This window comes from Netta rufina, assembly GCF_964035555.1.
Source record: "Netta rufina genome assembly, chromosome: 25".
NCBI lineage: Eukaryota > Metazoa > Chordata > Aves > Anseriformes > Anatidae > Netta > Netta rufina.
In genome coordinates, this window is record NC_140149.1 from 2,084,544 (window position 1) to 2,110,698 (window position 26,155).

General features: G+C 48.7%; 2 protein-coding genes across 2 annotated transcripts; both read left to right on the top strand.

The window, feature by feature from the left end:
* Positions 1 to 4,194: 4,194 nt before the first annotated feature.
* Positions 4,195 to 7,676, top strand: TMEM45B (transmembrane protein 45B; the record flags this gene model as incomplete). Its single annotated transcript, XM_084301599.1, has 5 exons — positions 4,195 to 4,378; positions 4,742 to 4,954; positions 5,821 to 6,005; positions 6,870 to 7,015; positions 7,559 to 7,676. The coding sequence occupies 5 exons, from the start codon at positions 4,195 to 4,197 to the stop codon at positions 7,674 to 7,676; spliced, it is 846 nt and encodes a 281-aa protein (XP_084157725.1).
* Positions 7,677 to 15,819: 8,143 nt separating this feature from the next.
* Positions 15,820 to 18,339, top strand: LOC311218755 (transmembrane protein 45B-like; the record flags this gene model as incomplete). The annotated part of the gene is made up of 5 exons (XM_084301597.1): positions 15,820 to 16,006; positions 16,276 to 16,488; positions 17,007 to 17,191; positions 17,841 to 17,986; positions 18,213 to 18,339. 5 exons carry the CDS (start codon positions 15,820 to 15,822, stop codon positions 18,337 to 18,339), a joined length of 858 nt encoding a protein of 285 aa, XP_084157723.1.
* Positions 18,340 to 26,155: the final 7,816 nt, after the last annotated feature.

Genomic DNA, 26,155 nt, shown 5'->3' on the forward strand with positions numbered 1-26,155 from the left:
GAAAACCCAGTGATAATGGGATAAAATGGCTCAGAGTGGGGTTTCAGGCTGACATTACTGCATTAGGGATCTAGCTCCTAGGGGAGCTAATGGAAGTGCTGCTCTCGTTAGAAGTGCCCCTGGGTCTGTACAAACAGGACTGAGCTGGTAACAGCATGGGGCAGAGCACAGACAGCAGGTGGCCAGGACACGAGATAGGGGAACTTCCATTTGTACATATACCTGACATCTCCTGGGTGTCATCTTTGCAATTTTTCTGTCTGCAATGGTATAGCTATATCACTGCCACAGCTGCTTCTCCAGGCTCCTCATTGCTGGACCATTTCTTTCCCGCCCAGCCTTTTGTTTGTTTGGTTGGTTGTTTTTTTTTGTTTGTTTGTTTGTTTGTTTTTCTTTTTTTTTCTTTTTTTCTGGTAGATCAGGATGTGGGGTTATGTTGAATCCAACACAAACCAATGTGATGCACAGGGAGAATGTGGGGGTGGGAACTGAGCTGACAGAGGATGGTTTTTGGCCAAAGCACTTCAGCTGCTGTTGGTCTCTAGGTCTGGGCTCAATGCCCTCCTGCACTCTCAGATTCAGTACAAGGAGGCCAAAACCACCTCAAGAGGGTCAGAAATAGCTGCATTACTTCCAGACATGCACCTCAGTGGCATTTCCCAGCTGGGATCCAGACCGAGCTCAGCCTTTTTGTGAGCGAGGACATTTCTCTTCTTTACTGAGTCAGCGTTTCCCCCGGGAATGCCCCTGTCACACGAACACGCTCTGAAAGCCATGCAGCAGGTCCCCCAGAGAGCCAAACAGCTCTGCTGGCTCTGAACTGTCTGATTTGTGGAGGTTGAAGGGCAGAGTTAATTGCATGGGTGATGGCTGTGAGCTGTTTCCAATCGCGAACTTCAGACTGTAATTTCCAAGCTGGGGACATGGAAGCAGTGCCCTGAGCAAGTTGTTATCAATGCAGTAATAAAACCTTTGCAAAACAAGGGAAGGGAAGGGAAGGGAAGGGAAGGGAAGGGAAGGGAAGGGAAGGGAAGGGAAGGGAAGGGAAGGGAAGGGAAGGGAAGGGAAGGGAAGGGAAGGGAAGGGAAGGGAAGGGAAGGGAAGGGAAGGGAAGGGAAGGGAAGGGAAGGGAAGGGAAGGGAAGGGAAGAGAAGAGAAGAGAAGAGAAGAGAAGAGAAGAGAAGAGAAGAGAAGAGAAGAGAAGAGAAGAGAAGAGAAGAGAAGAGAAGAGAAGAGAAGAGAAGAGAAGAGAAGAGAAGAGAAGAGAAGAGAAGAGAAGAGAAGAGAAGAGAAGAGAAGAGAAGAGAAGAGAAGAGAAGAGAAGAGAAGAGAAGAGAAGAGAAGAGAAGAGAGAAGCACACTCAAAATGTTAGAGCAAACAAGGCAAACCCTAGAGGTCCTGGGGCTGGCTGAAAAGAGACTGTCTGGGGCTGTCACAGGGAGGTGGAAGGAGGAGACAAAAGTCTGCCCCAGCTCCTCACTATCCTCCAGACTGCACCAAATGCCTTCCTGGGTGATTTGGTGCATTAGCTCTAAAACAAAAAGAAACCAACTCCTTTGGGAGTTGATAAGAGCAGATGAAAGAGTAAATCATTAAGCCAGCTCAGTGCACGGCATTGTAATAAACAGGCAGTGGGGCAAAGAGCATTAATTACATGGGAGCAGGGACACGGGTGCGCTATCAAGTGTACAGATCAGATGAGTAGGAAACATGGCAAAGTCACGCCTTGCAGCGATGCCCTGTGGCAGCAGTTGCTGGTACCAACCCTGGAACCAGCTGTGTCTTCGGCTTTTTGATTTTTTCCCTAACACAGGGGATCACAGGCACAGCCTCACTACATTTGGAGTGAGGATAAACAGGAGCCGCTTTCTCTGGGGTGCTCAGGGTTGAAATCAGAGCTGTTGGGTTTTTCTCATGCTTTTCTTCATCCTACAAATGGGTTGTGTGTTTAACACCTAAAAGTAACCTTTAAGCTTCCCTGCTTTGACTGATCACTGTATCTTTTAGGTAATCACATTCTGACTGCATTGGACTCATGTGGGAAACCCTCAGGTCCTATTAAACACCGACCTTTAAAATATAACTGCTGGAGCTGGCTCGTGGAGTTAAATATTTGACATGTAGGGTAGCATTGTAACATGGTAATTATAGCATTACTGCAGTACGGCTGTAGGACTGTCTTGTCATGGTATTCTGCTAGGGGTTTAGTTATGTTAGGGGTTTAGTTATATTATTCTGATATAATACCTTTGCATGTACGTGATGTGTCTCGCTGCTCACCCAGAAAATACAGACTGTTCAGCCACCTCCCCTGCTCAGGCATGTCACTCCCTTTGTCAGAGGGATACAGGTAGATGTTCTGATTCCTCCTTCATAGGTCAAAAGAGGCTATTGTATTAAGCTACTGGACTGTGCCAGCAGTGCTGGTAAACAGCACCTTGCTTTGATTTCATGTTTAATTACCCAATGCACCCATTGTCAATAAATCCTTGCTTTTAAGTCATGAAATAAGGCAGAGCCTTGCAGTGCTCCTACAAGCTGCCTGCAAAGCTGCTCTCAAATGCAGTAGGAAATCATGTTTTCATGCACAGCATTTCCACCCAAGCACTAAGTCCCCTCCTCATTTTTATTTTTTTTTTTTCAGGAAAAGGTTGTAGGCATTTGGTGAAGGTAGGACCGTGGCACAAGGTGCAGTCACGGTTGTGCAGGCAGCTGCACACACCAGGGTGGTGTTTGTGCCGGAAGGCGACGTTTGCTTGCCTCACGGTGATGCATCAGCTGATTTGTTTAAAGCAGTTCTCACCTGGCGGCAGCAGGTCTGACCCAGCCTGGCAGATTTTCCTGCCCCAGGACAGCTGCCTGCAGGAGATACTATCTGCACATGGCCAGGACCCAGCAGCTTGGGCTCAACAGAGCAAAACAGGGTGTCTTCAGGACAAACTGACCCCAAAATGGGGATGAAAAAAGCCTAAGCAACAACTTGTGCCTCTCAAAGGCCAACAGCAGCAAGCTGTTTTCAACCTCATCCCCAAATTGTCCTTTATGGCAGGAAACAGCAGGAGAAGGGTGTGTTTTGCTTTATCATACCAACAGGGGGGGGAATGAAGCCCAAATGCAGCCGGGGGAAGCAAACCAAGGTGGTGGGTGTATGGGCAGGTTCAGCACGAAGATACGCAGCCCCTCGCTGTTCCAATGGGTTGCATCTGTGCCACAAGTGAGCCGGTGTTGCTGCAGCTCGGCATGGGTGGGAGCACTACTGAGCAGAGGAGGAGCTGCTCAGCACCGCCAGACACAGCTTTTGCTATCAATTAAAAACTCCTAATTGACCAGCCCGACACAACCGACCTATAGCCGTGCCAAGGCAGGCCCCTGAACATATGCTCGAGCCCACATCAAAGAGCTAATCGTTTCTGCACCTAATTAAGCAAAGCAGCAAATGGTAAACAGGAGCTGGCTGAGTTTTAATTGCTGCAATTCTCCTAGGAAACGGATCCCCCAGCTCTCCTGCAACCCCTGCACATGTGTGCCAGCACCAAGGGGTGCGGAGGTTCAAGCAGAGGTGCTGAGCAGCTCGGGTGGGATCCCCGCTGCAAATCCCAGCTTGGTGATGCTCTGGGAGGAAGCAGTGATGCAGAGAGAAAGTTGTTTGGGGTTTGGGAGCATTTCTGAAGTTGTTTTTAACAAAATCCTTTGGCTTTGCAAAATCAATGCATTTGGGCTGAAACAATTCCAGGAATTTTAAACATTTTTGCTTAGAGCACACCGCTCCTGTGGCTGTTCAAATTCTTCTGTAGGAGCTGAACAATCCCACTGGTGGTTCCCTTGCCCCCAGCTATAGCTTTCCCAGTGTGTTATCTCTCCTGCCTGGTCCTATAAACCTGACCCTGTCCAGGTCTGCAGGGGATGCTCTTGCTCAAACCCCCTGAGGGTTAGGAAGAGCAGGAGCTGCTGCTGGGAGGGATGAAGCCCACTTTGGGCCCTCTGGGAGCTGCAAGATTCAGGCTGCTGGGATGCCAGATTGCAGCAGACATGGGGCTCTGCTAAATGAGTCTGGGCTCCAGCTCTTCCAGTCCTCTCCAAAAGGCAAAGGGAAAAAATCCTCCATTTTTTTCCATAGTGTTACATCAAACCCTGGTGTGATTTGTGTAATGATATTGTTTTTCTTTGCCTTTTAGTTGGAGGACATTGTCAGGATGGCAAACTTCAAGGGTCATGCGCTTCCAGGCAGTTTCTTCCTGCTCTTTGGGCTCTGGTGGTCTGTGAAATACCCACTGAGGCATCTCAGCCAGAAAGCAAGCAAGAAGTCCCAAAGGAATTACTGCTTCCAGCGTGTGGATGCCATCGAAGGAGCAGTCAAAATCATCTTTGCTCTAATAGGTAAGGGTTATATCAGAGTAGCTGTGTTGGTAGCTTGCCAGCCTGTAGTGATGGCTGTGCTCTTACTCCATAAGAGATGGCCCTTACTCCAGAGAAACTGGCCCAGATGTGGAAGGATGCATCTCCTTAATGGTCTTGGTCTCTAATAGAGTTTGATGAAAAAAAAGAAAAAAGAAAAAAACAAACAAATCTCACACTGCTTCCCAAGGACCAGCTACCATTAATCCAGGGAGTCCTGATTTTTATATCCAGTCCTTTCTCCCTACCCCTAAATCTTCAGCTCTTGCCTTCAGAGAGCCCCCGCAGCAGTGAGTGGCATCAATCATCAGAAGCACAACGGTGTGATCTTGTGTGTCTGAGCAGGGATGCTGGCAGAGCAGTTTGTCCCGGACGGTCCACACATGTACCTCTACAGTGGGGAGAAACGTGACTGGGTGAAACTGATGAACTGGCAGCACACCACCATGTACCTCTTCTACGGGATCTCCGGGGCAGTGGATGTCCTCACCTACCTGTTCAACACCGTGCCGCGGGGTCTGGACCGCCTCATGCTCTCTGTGGCTGTGTTCGTCGAAGGTCGGTAGCAGACGGCACTGAATTTGGGGAGGGGTCTTGGAGGGTGAGTCAGAGCAGGACCAAAATTTGCCAGACTGAGATATTGCTCTGGACACCCCCAGAGAGGACACATTTTAGGTCTGATATATTATTGAAGGATTGTCTGTATCAGGATGGGAAACACAGGCATCAATAGGTCCTGGCTTTGCCTGGCTTGGGGTTTCTGGGGTGAGAGCGGTACAAAGCAGAAGGCTGAGTTCCCTTGTTATGATGAATGGCTGGTGGATGCAGCATCTATCTGACATCCACAGAGCTGTTTGTGTGCCCTGCATTCCCCCGAGAGCCATTAATTGTGCTGCAGGCATCGTCATTCTCATCTGCTTGCGCTGCACGTGGCAAATTCAAGTGACTTATTCTGGCTTCAGCACATCATGAATATCATTTTATCTTCAGAATGTCTTGCAAGTTGTGAGCCAGGATTTCAGACCTCTTGACTCACACAGGGCAGGAAGAAGGCACTAGGAAATGAAGTCCTTGCTTTTATTGAAAACCCCTTAACCAAAGCATGTCTCCTGGTATTTTCTTTTCCCTTGTCCAAGTGGTCTTTGAAATAGCAGCACGGACAGTTCAATGGGTAAAGTCTGGCATGTAAGAAAAGGAAATAGATCTTGGAGGGGGCCTGGATGCTGTCTGTGGCATGCCACTCATTTCCATGTGACATTAAGAAATTATTTCACTTCCTTGTCCTTCAAGCTTGCTAATTGCTCACATTTCCCATCTGATAAAGCTCACCAAAATCTAAGTGGGACATGATTTGCTCTACCAGGGCTCTGTGATCTCGGTCATTGTGCTAAATGCTGCTCTAAGTGGGATACGTATTTTGGCAGGTTGTCTCTTCTATTACCACGTCCTTCACCGCCCCATGCTGGATCAGCATATCCATTCCCTCCTGCTCATCGCCATATTTTCAGGGGCCTGCAGCACCATGCTGGAGGTCTTCCTCTATGACAACATTGTCCTGGAGATGTTCAGAGCTGGTGTCACCATCATCCAGGGAACGTGGTTCTGGCAGGTCCGTTCTGGCTTCTATTGCAGAGCTGAGCACCGAGGTAGGAGAGCAATGGCAGAGAGGAAAAGCAGCTGTACATCATGTATCAATCACGTGTCTCTGAAGAATAATTTTGCAAGGCTCACTTCATAAATAGATCATAACCCAGAATGAGAATTTACTCAGCACAGGTCATCTCTGATGGCTGCTCCGGCTGAAATAGCTGTTTGTCTTGGCTTATTGCTTCTCTGGGGGAAAGAGAAGAGGCGAGTGCTCAGAGTAAGCAAGCAACATTTTGCAGTACCTAACAACCAAGTACTAATTGCTTAATGTGTCTAATGCACCCGGCAGCACTCCCTCTGGTTTAGTGGAAAGACACAATCTTCACCAAGCAATCAAATGGCTGAGTAAAAATTAGGCCACCTGATTGCCTTGGTAGGAGCTGGAAAGGCAAAGAAATCGAGTAGAGATAACCGCTCCCAGAACTAAATTGCCAAAATAAGTGGGAGTTCTCCTCCTGCTCACTCCCAGGGCTGCTCCACTGACTCAAACCACCCTTCTTCCAGAGGTTAAAAACCATGCTAAGCTTGTAAAACACTAAATTTGGAGTTTTTAAAGGTTGGGTAGGAGTCTGTGATCCAGATGGACAAACGTATTCAGATTTTGTGCAGAAGAAGAGATTCTGAAGGTGCAGGCTTGCTTGGTGTGGCTACAAAACTCCTGCAGAAGTTTCTCAAGCCCAGTTTGCTTCCAGAACATCTCTCTGAGATTGGAAAGGCCCATTTTCAGACCAGCTTGGGGTCATGCACCAAACTCATAGACAGGCTGGACTTCAAGGCCAGGCAGAAAGATTTTTCCCCGTGGTAATGAACTGCTTCTTCCACCTAGATCGGGGTCGTGCTGTTCCAGCCATGGGGAGGTCCCATGTGGGATGAGAGCGACCACGACAACATCATGTTCCTCACCATGTGCTTCTTCTGGCACTGGGCAGCCGCTGTGGTCATCCTGGCCATAAACTACACTGTTGCGTACTGGTATGGCTGGGGCTCGGGGCTGGGCAGGAGCGGGGATGGGGACATCAGGAGAGGGATGTGCAATGAGCAGCCTGTCCTGGAGTACAAAGTCACAGCTGAATAAGCATCCTGTGGCTCCCGCAAGTTTTAGAGCGTGGCGACAAGCATGCGTTTTGTTTGATGAGTGCACAGAATGCAAAATAGGGGCAGCAAGAGGCACGGGCATTAAAGACAGAGAAGGCAAATAAGTGAGTCCCTGAGCTGCTCCTGCAAGTCATGCACTGCTTCTGCTCTGCACTGACAGCTGAAAGATGGCTTTTAATTCAATAGAGAAATCAAATCATTACCAGGATGCCCGACACTTGGCCCATCTTTGTCCTTTCCCTTGCAAGGATTTCCAAGCATTTGACACTCATTAAGTTATTAGCAGTACAAAAAAGAAAACCAGCTTTTTAGGACCTCTGCAACAGCTTATCTCCCTCTGTGTGCTCATACAAGTACACTTTGCTGCCCTGAGCAGTCTGGGAGTTTGGCTAATGGTGATTTCTCACTCATGTGTTCCAGCTGCATCCAGAGGTGCAGGAGAGACTGCAGTGAGCCCTACATTGGCCTCGGACTCTGGAAGCAAAAGTGTGACACGAGCTCCCAGGCTGCTTTCTTAAACGGATCAGATGAAGAGTGAGGAGGGTGCACTCTCCTTCTCCAAATATGTGAAGAATCAGTTTTTCAGAAGAAAGACAAAACCAAAATCTAATGAAATATTTATGTTTGGGGAGAGGGGAGAGGTGCCACCATTCTGCTCTTGGAAAGCCTGTTGTGTGCATGGGTGGTAGCTGTCCCAACCTGTACCCAAATGTCACCATCACTGTCCACAGTGACTTTTAGCTACAAAATGAAGTGCAGAAGTTCAACATTATGAGATCATTTTGTCCTGTGGGTTCCCATGTGTGTCTCCATAGTGAAGGATGGCATCCTTTGGCCGGGTGACTCTTCTAAGCTCATGCTGGCCTGACCTGCTGTGACTGAAGGCCGGGAAGGTCCAGGCTGGGGTCAGGTCTTCCAACACCTCGTCACCAAAATGTCATCCCAAGGAAGAAGAGCAAAGGAGTGATGAATGCGGGATTATGTCAAATTTGCAACATCACAGCTGGATTGAACACAATACAAATTTTATTACCAAAGCTTTGAACTAAAGACACATTTTAAATAGTTTTATATTCACTTAAAATCTTAAAGAGTGAATAAACGTGAATTAAAAACCCTCGTTGAGCTGATATCCTTAAGTTTAAGTCTTATAAATTATAGAGTGTGCAATAATGGCTTAGACAAATCCAGCTCTCAGACCTGCAAAGCCTGGAGGCCTGCAAGACACATGGCTGAGCAGCCAGGATTCATGAGACGTCCCACTTTTCCACTGAACAAAACCCCCTCGGCTGGGAAAGTGAGATGGAACAGGCACACTTTTCATTTTCAGCCTGCCTTTGCCAGATAATTACTTGCAAAAACATCACTTTGTAGATAAGAGGAAGATGTGCCAATAGTGAGTATAAAGATTAAGAAATATATATAAAATAAACGCCAGTAGAAGCTGAGTTACAGCTGTTCGGGTCTCAAACCCTGGGGCTAGGAGGATGCTCTGCATTGAAGTCTTCTCAGTGTCAGGGGAATGGCAGCGGTGTTTGTGCTCCTGCACGTGGCTGAACCAAAAAGCAGCTGCCCAACTGCCCGCAGGTCCCAGCCCCTTTACTCTTGTGCACAGAGGTTGCTGCAGACAAAGGGGGCTACAGTCAGGATTTTATTGCTTTATAGCAGTGCTGTAAAGACAAGCTTTTCTTGAATGTCAGCTTCCCTGTATTTCCACCACTTTGGAGCAGGTTTATTTTGCAGCATTGGATATCGGGAGGTGCCAATAGGCTCAGTGCAAAGGGAATTAAGCGGCAGAGTAATCCACCACTGTAAATCCATCTGATAAACACCATGCAATTAAGTCTCATGAATTGTAACTGATGAAGACAACAAGCATTTTGCAGATACTTATTCTGCTAAGAGGTGATTGGAATATTTTTTTTTCTAAACTGTGCCAATTCCTCTTGCTGCTCTGATGAGACGTAACCCGGGGAGAGCATTTTGCAGCTGCTGACTCCTAGTGCACAGAGCAAGCCTTATTTGCAGGGTGACAAACTGAGCACCTAGAGTGCTCCAGGACAGAAAACAACCTTAATTGAAGAAATAAAATATAAATGATAATAATAATTAAAAAAAAAAAAAAAAAAAGACAATTAGAAAAAACATCATTCTTCCCATTAAATAGCCACATGAGGGCAGCACCAGGTGGCAGAGCTGGTGTTGGGCGTGCAGAAGCTGCTCCAGGCTGGCCGAGGTCACCCTCACCTTGCAGGCACCCTCCTCCTTGCCATCCCCAAAAGCCGGAGGTTATTTCCATCAGAGGGGATGCAGCTGAAAGCTGACCTTGTGTTTTTTTCAAAGCACTCGTTGCTTTTAAGCATGAAGGTGGGAAAGGGTTTATTGAATTCTTCACAGCTCTGTTTGTTTGTCTTAATCGAGTTGCAGTCTCCTTTCCCTCTGAGATCTCCTCCAGCATTTTCTTGTCCCCTTGTCACCATGTGGCCACAAAACACTTTTCCCCTCTGTAGCACTGAGAGTCTGGAATAGCTTCTGTCTGCCTCATTAACTCCTGGTCCTACAAACATCCTAGGACTGTCAGTATAGTGCTTGCTAATTTGTTTTCTTTCTCTGGAGCACATTCTTTTCCAAGGTATGAAGGTCAGCAAAGGAGGAGAGATACAGCCTGTGGTTAAGTTAGAAAAAAATACAGGTGATGTTTGCTTTTTGAGGAACTTGTTTTTGGGTGAGAATTAACAATTTGTGTTTTAGCTAAGAAACATGTTTGTAAATAGCTTTGGAACCCAAAAAAGGGCATGAAGGTTGCTGGGCGCCGAGGGCACAGTAAGTGGTCCAGAGGTGGCTTATTATATAGTGAAGTGCAACCAAAAGCCATCCTCACATTCATTTCTTACATGACAGACATGCCAGGATAGTCCTAAATGGAGTACTACTTTTAACACAGCTTTACTACCAACCAGCATGTTTTTCACTATATAAATTGAATTACCAGCTAGCATCTTGAAACTATGTATGGGCAGGCTGGACCGAATGGCCATGCAGCTGGCGTGGACCTGGGCTATGTTTGTAGCCATATCAGTCTTTAAAAGGGCTGTAATGCCCTGGGAGATGTTTGGGGTAGTTTGGTTTTAGCCCTGTGTCACCACAGCCTGGTGCTGGTGGATGGTGTTGGTCAGTGCAGGGCTCTGCTGGTGTTGCAGAAATAAGGAACCTGCCTGTTCAAGGCAGGGAGGTGCTGCTGGTTGTCCCAAAGTGATACCTAGCCCTGTTTCTTCTGTCTTTCTCAGTTGTTCAGTTTCTTAGCACTGAGAGCCCCAGCACAGCCTGTCCATGAGCTGCTCATTTCATGGTTCTGACCAGAGATAGGATCTACTGCTGCCACCCTTCACGGCCACGTTTATGTAAGGCCAGAATGATAGCGTAGGAAGCAGAACAAGCCCTGCCTATGCTTTTACCACCTGCTTCACCTCCCCTGTTGCCTGTTTATGAAAGCCTGTCTTAGCATTCGTCATAATAATAATAATACTTTGCAATTCCCTAACAACCATCCATCTGCAGAGCCTGAGCTGCTGGCAAACCTTTAATTAGATTGTGCCTCCCACCACCCCCAGGAAGTAGGCAAACATTATCACATTTTTTCATTAGCACCAAGGCCGATGATGAACCTTCAGGGAGAGGATGTTGCAGTTACAGCCAAGAAAAAATAAAAAATGAAGTCAAATTCAGCTTGGTGTTGAGCTTGGGAACATCAGGGCAGCTGTGCGATTACTGGGACTATCCCATAATGTTCCCCCATATCCCAGTGGATTGTAGCTCAGCACAGTTCATTGGAGTGCATCTGTTCATGATAGCTGTGATAGCTGTGATAGCACCCATGCTGTGTGGCTGACCCTTTCTGTGGTCTGGGGGGGCTGCCATCATTTTGTCCCCTGTTCCCAAGCACTTCTCACAGCCTCATCCTCACCTTTTGTTGTGGGCATGCCTTAAAAGTCTGGAAACCCTTTTTCCCCAAGCATTTCATGCACTGCCAGCTTTTCCCAAAGTCTGCTTTGCTAACAGACTGGCAGGTACTTTATTTTGAGTTACCCTTTCACAGAAACCTTTCTCTGCTGGTTTTGCTCCTGGCTGGCTCTTTAACCTCCATGGCAAGGGACAGGCATGGTGCGGCTGGGCCTCATTTCTTCCCCTCTTCCCCCAGCTGCTGGCTCCCAGCTCCTGTTCTGCAGTCCTGGGGGGCTTTGCTCCTGCTTGGTGACTGGCTTTGAGCTCAGCTGCTTTTTGGGATCCTGTTGTGTGGAGCTGGCTGTTAGCAGAAGGGAAAACCCAGACACAAACGGTGCTGCTGTGCTCTTCCAGTAACCTGCACGCTCCAGGTAAGCTCGCCTTGCTGTATTATTTTTGGGTGGATCCATAGGGAGGGCTGCTATGGGGGCTTAGGGAAAATGGCTGCATTTCTCTTAGTGCTCAGTCTTAGTGGACCCTGCAAGCTCCTGAAAGCTTGGCTTGGTGCTTGTACTTTGGCAGCCCCTCTGCTGCTGCAGGCTTCCCTGGGAATTAGGGATCCCCTTCCACATACACTTGGCTCCCACCGTGCATCTGTAGGACAAGCAGCTCCTGCAGGTGAGCACAGTGTCTGTTGCCCTGTCCCTGTTTGCATTTCTCCATCCTGCGAGCACTGAGTTGCCTCCTGTTGGAGGTGAGCAAGCCCTGGAGCTGCGTGCAGGAAGGGCTGGTGGCAGCGGTGCAGCACGGCAGCACACCAGCGGCTGCTTGCTTTTCTTCCTTCCTCCTGCTTGCTGCCACTGATAGGGAGATAATGCGTGTAAACAAGCTTCTGGCTATGGCTCGGTGGCCTTTCTGGCTGCGCTGGAGAACAGCCCATCACCCTGGGGTAGGCTGGTTTGCCTCCTGCTCTTCCAGCCTCAGGGCTTCCCCAGGGTGCTGGCTCACGTGCGTGGCTCTTGCAGGGCTGAGCATTGGGCATGGCTCCTCCTGTACCCTGCTGGGGAGGTTTTTGGGTTCACAGGGGGTTACGTAAATGTTTGCAGCTTAGAGAATTACCAGAATGCAAATGCAGTGAGTGGCTGTAGATACCCAGGTCTGCTCCTTGAGCAGCGCTGCTCCTGCACCATAAACCCAGTGCTTCGAAGGGAACTGGGGGCAGTGGGGGGATCGTTCGCCTCGAGGCACCTGCATTGCTCATCCATGCAGCTGGTGAGGTGCTAAGGCTGGGCACGCAGGAATTTGAGGCATGCTTTGCAGGTCAGTAATGGTTTGTGGCTGCAGCTGCTTGGTGTTGGGCAGTGTTGTGTCAAGTAGGGGAAAAAAAAAAAAAAAAAGGAGTAAAATCAGGCTACTGTGTTCTGCCAACACTTCTTTTGGGGGAAAGGGGCAATACTCCTCCTCCTCATCTGGAGATTGGAGAGATGGAGATTGAGCTCGCAAGGGCTCAGCTCTGGTTTGGGAACCCCTGACCCCAAACTTCTGCCTACAGGCATCTTACATAAGGCCAGACCCCATAAAGGGGTTATTGAGTCCAGTTCTGGGACCTCAGAACCCTTCCAGCAGGGCCTGGCCATGTCAGGCGATGCTGCATCCTTGTCTTTCCTTGGCTCTTTCCCCAGCCATCCAAAAAAAAATAGCATGATAAGTGAATATATGTGGTTGCCATGGGAACAGGAATTGGCTGCTCTTCCTGATTTTGTGGCAAACTCCAGGAGACTTCTTGTTAATAGCAGGCCGAGGTGCCTCTGGTTGTGAAAGCCGGTTGACTCAGTGCGCTTTGAGCTGTCCTGCAGGATGCTCGGCTCTAAACATCCTGTCTGAGGGCCACCTCCCCGCCGCTTCTCCCTTTATCTGCCACTTCTGAGTAATAACCGCTCCTTGGTGCCCGCATCTGGCAAGGGAGAAGGACAGGCAGAAGTCACAGGTAAACTTCTCTCATTCCCTGTAAAGAGAAATGGGTGGCTGAGCTGTTCGTGGGATGGACATGGCTGATTGAGCCCACTTCTTCAAGAGGTCTTATGTGATGGCAGCCACTGCAGTGTCTGAGTTTCTGTGGCTTTAGCACTTCTGGGGGTCATCAGCTTTTGGAGCTGTGCCGTGGTGGAGGATTTGCAGGACAGGAGACAAGCTGGGTGCCTCTGCTGCTGGGCAAGGGCTGTTGGCACAAGAGAGGTGTGCCCAGCAGGGGTGGAGGAGGATCCACAAAGACATATATCTGGGACAAGACTCTCCAAATGTCCCTGGCTAGGCTGGTTGTCCTGGGGTGCTGCCTCTCCCTGCTGGGCTGATTGTTGCCCCCACAGATACTCGTGCATCCGTGTGGACAGCATCCTCCCAGCAGCAGCTTTGTCCCTGCACCAGCGGGAACGATCCCCTGTGTGGGACAAAAATCATCAGTGCCATTTGGCTGGACACATGCTGGAGCTGTGATGGCTCTGGGGGAGAGCCTGGAAATCGGGCAGAAATGCCGTCCTGCCCAAATGTGCAGTGCTGTAAGGAGAGAGGGCAGCTCCCGTGCGGCTGCTAAAGGAAAAGCGTCACAGGCTGGGAGCTGCGGGGGGAGAAAGGCAGCTCAGGTAATAACTTCTGACTGCAGCCGTATTTCACATCCTCTGACAGACATAGTAGCTTGCAGGAAAAATAAATAACCCGAGTGCCTCTCCTCAGCCAGCACTGCGTTCTGGGGCTGCGACTCTCCTGGAGCTCAATCAGCGTGCGTGTGAGCCTGGCCTGGGTGCTGGGGGAGCTGGTGGGTGAGGTGGGCTGGGTTTGGCCTCGGTGGGATGGTTTTGGGGATGGGGGGGTGTTTTGCTGCGCCTCAAGTATGTGCGCTGTGCAAGTGGTTTGTTGCTTGGAAACACGTTGGTTTATCTGAAAAATAGTGGCTGTTTCTTAAAATAAACTTTTTCTTTTTGAGAGGGTTATAGACAAGATTCTGCTTGACCAAACAGTGGGCTTGGGGCCCATTTCTGATGCCTGAGTGTGGGATGTTTCTGCTTTCCTACTCCTCTCCTCCAATTAAGCATGTAAAATTAATGCTCCAGCTATGTATCTTGATCAGGGTATGTTCCTGACTCCAGCTTCAGGCTGTTGTCCTTGCAGTTACAGTTCCTGCAGGACAATGGTCAAATTTGGTTATAGATCGTGAAATTACACGCTGTTTAAATGTGATTTAAGAGCATTTGTTCTTAGTCACTTCTTCAAGTGGATGCAGGTGCTAGGAAGATATGTGCCCTAGCCTTGGTGTTCAAGCTATAATCAGCAAAGACATGGGCTCTCCTGGGGCACGATCCACTTCACCCTCCCGTAGGCACCCAAAACTCAGCAGAAAGCCACTATCAGCTCCTGAACCAGCTGCTGGGACAGGGCCAATCTCATCAGCCCAAAGGGCTGTTGAGCAACTTCCCTCCTGAAAGGAAACCCTAGCATGGTGTGAAGAGCTGCGAGCCTTCCCCACATCACCTGTGTCCTGGAGATGCGATGGGTGACACAGCCTGGAAATCAAAATCCTGTCCTTGCCCACGCTGAACCAGTTCAAATGACTCCAGTACTAGAGCCAAAACCTGGCTGGGGACACCTTGTAGAGCTCTCCCTCACCTCAGGTGCTTGCCCCGCCACATCCTACCCTAATTTCACAGCGCCTAATTACTTTCTCGTGTGGGAGGACTTGGAGAACGTGCTGGAGTTGTTTATCCAGCCTCTGCAATTTCCTTTGGTATTTATAAACACGAGGATGTGATTTGTGATGCAAGGCCCTCCTGATGCAAGGCAGTGTGGTAGCTCTTCCGCGGGTGAGTAACGCTCGCTTCCGCACAAGTGTGAGTGGAAGGGAAGGAGCAGAGAGCCCGAGAGGAGGGAAGGAGCGAGATCTCCTCGAGCGATAGATGTATACAGAGAGCAAGGAGAGGGGACTTGCTGGAGGAGACAAGACCATCCCAAGGTAACATCAGTGTGCTCTGATAACAGCTGGAAGCACTCAGATAACTCCTTATTCCTTCTGTTCTTGCTGCTCTTTCTTCAAGCTTCTCCTTTCCTTCCCTGCTGCTACTCGGTGCCTGGTGGTGTTGGCGCGGTGGCATGCCCTCGGTGTCTGAGTTCTTCCTTCTGGAGATGAAATGCCTTTCCCTGATGTCCTGTCACTGCTCACGTGCAACACAGAGGTTGCGGGGAAGCTGCACAAGGCTCCTTTGGGGAGCGGTGCTGGTGCTGGCCTTGCCTTCTGCTGTGGAGCCCAGCAGAGCCGCGGCTGGCTGGAGCTGCTGAAGGCGCCGGCTGGATTCACGCCCTGGTAATTATCTGGTTTGGAAGGAGCTCGTGTTCCAAGGAAATAATTGTGCTGTTGCTTTTTATTAGCAAAAAACTTTGTTACGGTGCCTCTTCTAAAAGCTGCTTTGTTTTCTTGGGTGTTAATGCATTTTTCTTCAGCACGATGAAGTCCTGATGCTTGTACGCATCCAACCCCATACATATATACATATACAGTGGTGCATGGTGGCAGCTTCTCCCTGGTGACTTCATGTCTCTGGCATTCCCTGTTTGCACCCAATGGTGCAGTGGCTTGGTTGGGTGCAGCTCCCCAGGGAAGCCAAGCAAACGAGCAGCCTGACCTCCCTTGGGGATAATTTGAGTTTCTCCCCAGGCACTGTTTGTCCTTGCAGGCCCTGTGAGTGAGCCCAATGACATCGAGTTTCCTCGGCAGTGCCCTCCGGGGCACCTTCTTCCTCGTTTTTGGTCTATGGTGGTCTGTGCGATACCCCCTGAAGTATCTCAGACGAAAAGTAAATGCCGAGAACCAGCCAAGCTATGGAGTCCAGCGTGCGGAAGTCTTTGAAGGGGCGGTCAAAGCTTTCTTTGCTCTGGCAGGTAAGGGATGAAGAGTCTCTGCCCTGCAAGGCAGCAGGACCATGCTGCAGTCACTCTCCCCCATGAAACCGGGCTTGTTGGGGTGGGATGCTGCTGTGGGAGGGCTTAGGGACAACCTGGTGGCACTATCTGTGGTGGGATCCTGCTGGCATTCCTAAAGATGATGCTGGGCAAATACAGTTATGAATTCCCCATCTCAAGGAAACATTTCCAAGTTTGTCTTTTCCTCCATGTAAAAGGAAAAGTGTGACTTTCCGCTCTCTGCCTAGGGATACTGGTGGAGCAGTTTGTTCCCTCTGGTCCCCACATGACGCTGTACAGCCCCAAGACACACAGCTGGACAGACCTTGCCCACTGGCACTACACCACCATGTACCTCTTCTTCCTCCTCTCTGGCATCGTGGACATCGTCTCACACTCACCACTGAAGCTGCCGCTTGGCTTGGATCGTCTCTCGCTGTCCGTGGCTCTCTTCATGGAAGGTGAACGACATGGGGTGTCTGGAGGGGTTTACCAGCTGCCAAAAGTCCCCCAGCTGTGCTGTGGCTGGTGATAGGGTGCAGAATGTGCTCCCTGTTCCTCTCCAAACATGAGCCCAGCCACGGCTGGCTGCTCATTGTGCCCAGAGATTTCTGCTTCTCCTGGTGACAAGTAGCTGGCTCTCTCTGGAGTCACAAAAATGTGCTGTGCCCACCCAACACAGAGAAGGAAACCCTGAGGCAAAGCTCCCTAATCCCTTCAGAGCTGAAGCTGCCCATTGCTGTGCTCCTGACAGCTCTGGCTGGGTCACAGGGATGCCCACGGCTCTAGGGGCTACTCTGTGTGCAGAGCTCACAGGTGGCTCTTCCCATCAGGCAGATCACAGCAAGACCTGGAGCATAGTCACAATATTCAAATGGTTTTTTTTGGTTTTTTTTTTTGTTTTGGTTTTTTTTTTAAAAAAAAAAAAAAAAAAAAAAAAAAAACAGACAAATCCCTAATGCAGTGTGAATCTTGGCAGGCTTGCTCTTCTGTTTCCATGACTACAGCGATGCTGCGCTGGACCAGCACCTCCACTCCCTGCTGGCCATGGCTATCTTTGCTGGAGCCCTCTGTGCCCTCCTGGAGGTGTTCCTTCGAGACCACATCATCCTGGAGGCCTTCAGGACCAGCACCTTCCTTCTGCAGGGCTCCTGGCTCTGGCAGGTCAGTGGGACCCAGTGCTCTCCTCTGAGCAGTGGGCTTTGCCCCCAGGAAGGGGGCAAACTGGATGGGGTTAAACTGGATGGGACATCTTGGTAAGAAACTGGGGGAGACAAGGGTTAGTGCTAGAGCTGTCATGGAGATATGAGTACATAATGCATGCAGGATGGACAAGTCTGCATGCTAAAGAGAAATTAGACTGCAGAAGGGTGGGAAACAACAAACATGAGTTTTCATTCTTTTTTATTAGGTCCAGTTTCTTCCTTTTTGTTCTAAGTAACTGGAAATATTTAGATGTGTAAACAGCTTAAATCATCGCAAATAGTCACCCAGCTTGGGGCCTAGGGAGTTACACAGAGCCTGGCGTTTGGGTTGTCAGCTTTCTGCGGGGATGCTAGGCTACTCTGGGAGCCCTGAGACTTGCCTGCAGAGCATCACTCTCCTCCTGGAGCTCACCCCTGGGTCCCTGTCCATGTGGGGAGGTGATGGTGCTGAGGGCAGTGGTCTGGGTGTTACTGGGATTATTTTGCCTCCAGCCCATGGTCAGCTGAAGCAGCTTGGCCACAGAGATAAAAACAGGAGGGAAAGCAAAGAGCGACGTGCTAAAGCCTGATGTGTACTGATGCCTAACACCTCCTCTGTCTGTGACCAGATTGGGTTTGTGCTGACCCCTCCGTGGGGAGGACCAGGCTGGGATCAGACCGACCGCAACAACATCACGTTCCTCACCATGTGCTTCTGCTGGCACTACGCGGGTGCCCTCGCCGTCCTGGCAGCCAACGCAGCCGCGTCTCGCTGGTACGTGGGTGAGAGGGGCACAGAGGGCCAAGAGCACCTCCAAAACCCTGTCCTGCCCTGGAAACCCCAACATCTATGTCATGGGTTAGGAAAACCATGTGTCCGTGGGGAGCATGGGCTGCTCCATGGCTTGGCTGGAAGGGATGGGGAGGGCTGGGTGCTGCTGCAGAGCTGACAACTCTGCTGCCTGTAAGCACCTGAGCTGTGTTTCTGTATCTCCCTGCAGCTGCAACGAGTCCTGCCAGCTGAAATTTGGGGACATCGACGTGGAGCTGGACTGCGGCATGTGCATCCGCAAAAGCAAGGGCTCCAGTGGCGCCCTGCTGCCAGAGAGCGGCTTGGATGACAAGTGATGCTGTCAGGTGTTTCCCTTGTGGAAACTCCTTCCTGCTGGTCTAGAGCTACTGAAATGAGGTTTTGAGTTTTGCCTTGTTGACCTGCACCGACGCTTGATGGGGGAGCACCAGAAGCGGGAGGCAGCACCCTGAAGGCAGAGCACAGCAGCAGGCACTGAGCTGCTCCTGCATGCTGCCGGCATCCTGCTGGCAGCAGCATACCCAAACCAGGCTCCTCAGGGAAGGTTTTCCTAATTTTCTCAGGCTGCTATCTGCGGGGCTGGTTTAGTGGTGGAGTCTGCCTGGTGTAGCTGATTTGGCTCTTATTGAACCCGGCCCTCGCTGCTGGAGGCAAACTGCCCTGTGAGCCCGCTCCGGCATCTGTCGCTTGCTCTGGTGTTAATGGAGGGGTTTTTGTACAAAGCTTAATGTGCACAGCGTATACGTGGTCACCAATAAAGTCCTTTAACAAACCATGATGATGGATCACTTCAATGTCATGCCTTCAGGATGGAAGCATGGGGAAGGTGATGTCCGGATTCCAAGCTGTTTGGGGGGTGAATGAAAATCAAAGGGACCGGGCTGTGGGGGACGATGTCACTCCATGTCCCCAGAGAAAGGGGCAAGGATGGAGAGGATGGGGTTGCATGATCGCAGGGGCACGTCGCTGCAATTCTGCATGTTTTCAACTAAAATTTAAGAGGGTGAATGAGGTAATTGGAGCAGCGTCTTTGCCAGGGATTTTGGTGTACCTGGGAGATGGGGCATTTGCCTGGCGGGGTTCAGTGTGGAGAGAGAGCCTTTGGAGCAAGATGAAAGCTTCTGCAGGACTAGGTTGGACATACAGATACTGCTGGTAGGTCTCTGAGACCTGGGCTGTGCAGCAACCTCAGCTCAGGTATGGCTTTTCTTCTCAGCCAGCTGTATTCCCTCCCCAGAGCTGGTCACTTCCACTGCGGACAGCAACAAAACCTCAGTGCCTGCTTTGGACTTGGTGCCCATGTTGTTTTTTTGTTTTCTCTTACATCCTTCACTTGTTTAGCAGTTGAACAGCATAGGGAGATGCTTCCTGTCATCAAGATCAAAACCTAATTTAGAAGTTGTCATTAAACAGGATTAGTGAAAACAGCAAGTTCATCAGAAAGTGGAGACGTTTAAAGTGGTTGTGCCATGTCCCTTTTTAAGGGCTGGGCAAACAGCTTTGCTGTTGTTTTTAATACCTTTGCTGAGCTTCTCCCCAAACACACACAGAAACTGCTTAGCCCAAACTCTACTGCTGGTCTGCAAAGTTTCAAAAACACAGCCAAGCCCTGGGAGGAAAGAAAAACCCACCCTGGCTTGAAACAGTCACAGTTCCCAGCCCTGCACAGTCCCTGGAATTGATCACTTCAAATTTCATTTAATTGCATTTTCTCCCTTTGGAGCAGGGCTGGAAGAAGACCAACATGTGCTGTTGGCAGTGTTGTGCCCATTGAGGAAAGGATCTTGAGGAGCAAAGGAACCAAGGTGAGTACAGCTTTTGGCCTCCCACATTTGACATGGACACACATGGCTCTGACTTGTATTTGGGGCTGTAAAGCTGGCTGGCACGCGTGAGCCATGATTTCCCCAGGAAATCTGATGTCGTTAGCTGGTGCTGATGTACATCTTCTGCGCCTGAGTGAGAGCTTCAAATGTGCTACGTGGAGGTGATGTGCTCTGGTTATTAATAACTCTCATGGGACTAGAAGCAGGGTCATTCGGTCAACTTGTTATAGACTAGCTGCCATTAACGGGAAGCTTAGTGCATAGGTCATAACCCTATGTACTGTACTTTGATTGAAAAGAAAGGGAAAAAAATCCTCTTTTCCCCTTTGATCAACTAATGTCACTTTTTTCCCATTTTTTCTTGTCTTGCTATTATGTAGGGAATTTGGATCCTCTCTCTTACTGACGGAATTTTGCTATTTAAAGCTTAGATCTTTAGCAGAGATGTTTTTTCTTTCCTTGAAGAAACACAAATAAGGGCAAATACTTAATGATCATTTTGACGAGCTTAGCAGGACCACGTTCTGAGCCTATAGTGAATACCCAAAGGTTTCTTTGAATAGCGTGCACAAAATTACCTGCCATCTAGCTGGGTGATAGAGGTCCCATATTTGAGATATGAGTCATGTTTATTGGGTCAATAGAGTAGAAAGAAATAAGCAGATTGTTGTCACTGTAATTGCATTGTAGAGCAGTTCCTAGCTAGCCTCCATATGGAATTTATATCCTCTATAACAAACCTTTAACCCAAAGCACTCCTTCCCTTTGAAGCTGGAAGGCGATAAAACTCATCGACTAGACAGCGGTATTGGTTAGGAAAGTCTGCACTGTCTGCCCCAAATCTGGCCATACTGGTCACAAACTGAGGACAGAGATGGGTGATCCTGAAATCAGGTGGGTGTATAGACCTGTGACATCTCCCTCCGTGTGATCCCTGCCCCTTCGAGGTGGGTTATGATGTGTGCCTGGGTGGGTTTAATTATCAGGGACCTGATAATTACACACAGCCCCAGCTTCTGCTGTTCCCCTGCTGGTGTAGTAGCACCATTTTGTGCAAGAACATCCAATTCCTTCTGGGGCTGTCATGGCCCATCTGTGCTTTAGGTCCCCAGAGAGGCAGCAGCGATGTGGATGTGGACGTGCTGCTCCGGGGCTGAAATTTTTTTCTCATGGTCTGAGGCTTCTGGAATTACCTTGGCCAGAAAACAAAGCCTCGATCTGCACGTTTGCAAGTCATTAATGCTTAACTAAATGGCACCGCCAGAGCCAGGAACTAAGGTAATGCTTACCTGCTTTTTATCACCATTTCCTGTCCATTAGCATACCGAGACCAGTGTTTTTAGTGGCAAATATTCTCTGTTGCACAATTACAGCAGGGAATTAATTCAGCTACTCACAGTGCATGCGTGCTGAAGAACCAGACCATCCAAACAGCATTTGGTTAAGGATTGCAAGAAAACCAGGGAAAGGGGGAGGGAAGTTTTTCCATTTCCACAAATGCTCTGCTAAGGTCAGGTGTCAAGGACAGGATTTTTCCCTGTGTGAACGTGGGGAATTGGCTGTGAAAGCCTTCAGAAGAGATGCCAGTAAATGCAAGGTGTGATTTGAGATACCCCCTCGAGCTGGCAGGAAGGAGGAGAAACTCCTCGAGACTCCATGGAGGGGGGCTGCTAGAGGACTTGAAGAGCTTTGCTGGCTCTCAGTACCTGGCATCCTCATGCAAAACTTTATTGTTGTTGCTGAGAGACTTGCTGGAGGTTCATGGTTAAAGAAGAGTTGAAATTAGCACTTTATGCACCACTAAAATCTACAGTTTCAGTTTAATTAAAAAGTTTCCAAACTTAGTGTAATTGCTGTTCAGAGGATAACTTTTCTAGGTCACTTTACTCATCTAGAACAAGCATATTTTATTTTATTTTAATAAGTCTTAATGTATTTCTTGCCTTTCAACTCAACTGATTTAAATAAGAACAAAAACCAGCACATGCTTACACATACTCTTTAAGGATGCAGAACTTGAATCTCCTCTAAAACTTATGGGCAGGTAATATATGATAAAAACCAAGTGCTAAACTGCTTATTGCAGCTATTAATGCATTGGCTGGGCCCTAGCTATGCCGACTGCCTATACGTGGCACTACTGCAGAAGGGGTCCCCCAGCTACTGCCAGCCCACCTATGTTTGTGCAGGGTGTGCGTGGGCACCTCTGTCATGAGCAAATGCAATGTGCTGGAAATCCACCAGAGCAACTGTAGGCTGACAAAACTACATTTAGCATGCACATGTGCCCAGGCAAACAGCCCCTTTGTTAGGGGCTTGAATGGGGGGATGCGTTGAGAGCATAAGGCGTGAATTATAATTCAGAGAAAAGCAATTGGTAAGGCTTGCTGCAAGCAGCACCAAAATATCTGGCTGTTTTCACTGCTGCTAGGTGCAACCCAGCTGGGGTCTCACACACACCAGCCACTCGCAGCAGAGAAAGGTTGGCTCAGGGAGGCAGCCCCAACCACAAAAAGGCTGCTTTCGTTGGTGCCTGCTGAGATGTGCAGCCACATGAGATGGGAGAGGGTGGATGGAGACTGAAAACCTGAAGGCAGATGCATGCATCTCTCAGTGGCTCAGAGGAATAAGGTGCAGGAAGCATCTCAGCTGCTCCCCTGCTTAAGGAATAAGTGGTATTTTAAAAAGATGTAATTTGGGTTTGGGGCTTAGTGAAGTATCTGTAGGGGAAGCCTGATATTTGTCCCAGGACAGGCAGAGTCAGAATGTGGGAGGCCTCCTTTATTAATTGTATTGGAACCATGCAAGGCAAGTGTAAATCCTTCTCACTGTTAACGAACATACTGAGAATGTGGCTGAAAGAAGAGGGTCCAAGTTTTCATGGGAAAACCAAAGCATACAGATAAGCGCTGTCACCCTGCCAGGCAGTGGCGAGCTCTCCAGCTTTGGCCAGGGTGGCTTTACTGTTGAGACAGATTTTGGGGTGCTTGGTGCTGATGTGATTGCTCACACATGGTGCTGACATCGGTGAACCCAGCAGTGGGGTTCTGGCTGTAACAGGGCAGAGCAAGGTGAGGCTCTGGCTCTAACCAGCTGAATGATGGCTGGTGATTGCTGTTACTTCTGTAGTCCTGAAAAGAGCAGATGCTTTTTATTTTTATTTTATTTTATTTTATTTTTTCCTCTGGGCTTTTTTTCACTTGCTAGCACTACTCACACAGTTTACCTTCTGGAAGGCTGTTATTTTGGAGGCTGCCCCTGTTGGTGCAGCTTCTGATTTGAGGGTGGGATGCCTGAAGGCTTGGGCTTTGGAAGGTTTGGTTTTGAGCACGTGCATGAAGATCTGCTGGCTGGCCTGCTGTGCTGGATGCAGCCTCTCCCTTTCCACCAAGGGCTGAGCACCCTGCCCAGCTAAATGGGCGGTCCTGTAGTTCTCGTGGGGCTGTTGCATTTTACTTTGGTCTTAAAACTTGGGCTTCAGCATTTCCCTTGTTCAGGCTGAAGAGCTTAGCACCACGGTGGGCCGGGTTCTTGGCTGATGGGGATTCAGCAGCGCAGCTGCTGGGGCTGCACGTGGATGGTGTGAGGCTGGTCTCGCTGTGGTGCTCTGGCTGTTCTGCTGCTGCGTAATTCTGGGCTTCAGCAGCAGTTACACAACATGATGGAGACAAGAAACTAATCATTAATGTCTTTGTACTAAAATTCCTGAGACTCAAGACCAGCGAACGCTTTGCCGAATGTGTGTGTGTAAGACGATGCTCATAAATCATGCTGTGTGAGAGTCTCAGTGACACTTACATTAGAGTGGCTTTATTGAAATAATGTTCAATTTTCCCCTTGAAGTATCGTCTGTGGAATTTAACCTGTCTGGGGCTGCTGGGATCACTCATGTTTTGCCTGACATGTGGATAGGTATATGAATTTTTGGCCGGTGGTTTTTCCAGTGCTGCTTTGAAAATAGATAGGAACAACTGCAGTTTGGGGGGGGGGGGGGGGGAAACGTAGTAAAAACTAAGTGTGCTGATGTGTTTCACGAAATAAATTGCTGTGTTCATAGGGCGTCCTTCAGTATCAAACAGCAGCACAGTAGCTTTATGGCCGCTCAGCAAACAAGCAAGATGTAATGTGAATATTGCTTCAGGTGAGAGCAGCTGCCTCCTAAGGCATAGAAGCATGGGGGCAACTTCAGGTGAGCCCAACACTCTGGATATAGTGGTGATATTTCAAATCAAACTCAAAAAATAATTCCAGTCTGGATTTTAAGCTAAAGCCTGGTAGTAGCTCTTTGTTTTACAGGATGTGATGCGGTTCGTGCAGGTAGGGTTTTGTAACACTGCTCTTGGGTTAGCTGTCTGTGCTGGGTGCTTGTCTGAGAAACACCTGGGATATAAATCCATAAAAACGTGGTGAACATAGATGGTTCTGTCCTGCTTCCAGCTAAGCCTCCTTCCTGAGTGCTCATAGACAAATCCATGCTAGTACCTGAGAAGGTGAAATAGATGCTTAGGCTGCGCTGTGCAACGTACCAGGAGCAAGGAGGGTGCTGGGCATGTTAGCTTCAGAGGCAGCACGGCTGATGAGAAGTGCTCTCTCAGGACAGGGATTTTAACCATAATGGACAGAATAGAACTGGCAAAATGCCAGAAGATTACTTTTTTTTTTTTTTTTTTTTTTTTAAAGGGAGTTCTGAGGCAGTCAGTCTTCCACTGTGATGGTCAGACTTGAAGCACCAGAAGGGACTGGAAAGCAGAGGAAATATTAGTCAAGGCAGTGCCATAGGCAGAACAGGAGTTGCTTTCTTCAGATGTTCTTCCTCAACATGCTTAAATAGTTTTTTTGTCTCCTGTGTGTGGTAAGGAAAAGCAGGACAGGTGATTTTGTCCCAAGCAAGTTGGGAGACTGAGATACACCTGTCCTCTTCCAACTGCCAAATCAAAGGGAACAAAATGAATTTCTCTGGGAAGAAAAAAACAAACAGCAGGGGAAACTTGACATCATAACCTGCTGTTTGTTCTGGTTTTGTTTTCTCTCCCCTTTCTTTTCTAGGTCACCTGTGGGGAGGGAAGGAAGGGTGCTCCTGAAGGAACAACGCAGGCTGAGCAGGGTTGGTATGGGCACTTCCTGGGGAGCCCAGCCCAGCCCAGCCCAGCCGCTCTGATCTAGCAAATCTTTAGTCTTCTTTATGTCCAGCACACCCAAGGCAGCAGGCTGGTTCATGGCCGCAGCTCTTGCTCTGGGTACCTGTGGCTTATTGCATGCGCCAAGGTGTAAGAGGATGGGTTTGAATGCCACAAAAGCTTTCTCTAAATGCTTAACGCTGTTACAGGACTATCATTCTCCAAATGTTTTCAGCGTGTGTGCCATGTTGTGGTGGGGACATAAGTGCGAAACAGCTAGATCAAATAAAAAGCTGCCAGCACTGACTGGTAACACAGCTCGAGCCAGTAGCACATCCCCATCTGGGGAACTGGAATCGCTTTTATTAGCTATTCACCACAAATGGTCATGAAGAAAGAACAGCAGTTGACTCTTATTCCTGTCCTAGCTTTCTTTCCCTGGTGAATTCCATCATTTCTTTTGGTTGAGGGTGATGGTTTTACTTGTGAATCTATCTGATAACATATATATATATATAAACACTGTATTTGTGATGCATTGTTTTTGCTGGTCTGACAGCTTATGATGTGCCGCTGCCCTCAGTGCACCACACAAGGTCCCTGTGTCACTTCAACAGCTCCATCATCTGGTGAGGACCATAACTGAGATAGGAGGGCGAAAAAAGTCTGTTCCTTGCATTTTCTTCCTGGGGGCTAGTGGCATACGCTGGGTATGGTACAGCTCCTTTCCATCTTCAGGGGGAGACTATTTACAAGATGAAGACAAAACAAAACCTCGTTCCTGAATTTGTCAGGCAGGACCTACCTGGAGAAGCTGTGACATGGCTCAGGGAAATGGCTTTCAAGAGCTGCCTGGGTTTTAACTACAATTTGGACCCCAGAGGTGTCACCTTGTAAACTCTGCATTTAAGAATAGAACCTTCATTACAATGAAACTTGTTTAGGCTGCCTTTAAATGCAAAATACTTATCTTAGATAAAATTGTTCCTTGTCCTACATGTGGTTAGTAAAAAAGTTTGTTTAAATAAGGATTTGTTTGCTTGTTTCTATGCCCCTGTTGTGGTTTAGTTGAGCTGTTAATTAACATTGCATCTGATCTATTTGTTACAGAAGTCTTTGGGAGGAGCAAGCTGAGAAGAGTCAGCCTAATCATGTGTCTACCTTGTCTTTCCAAGAGGGTCTGATGAAGA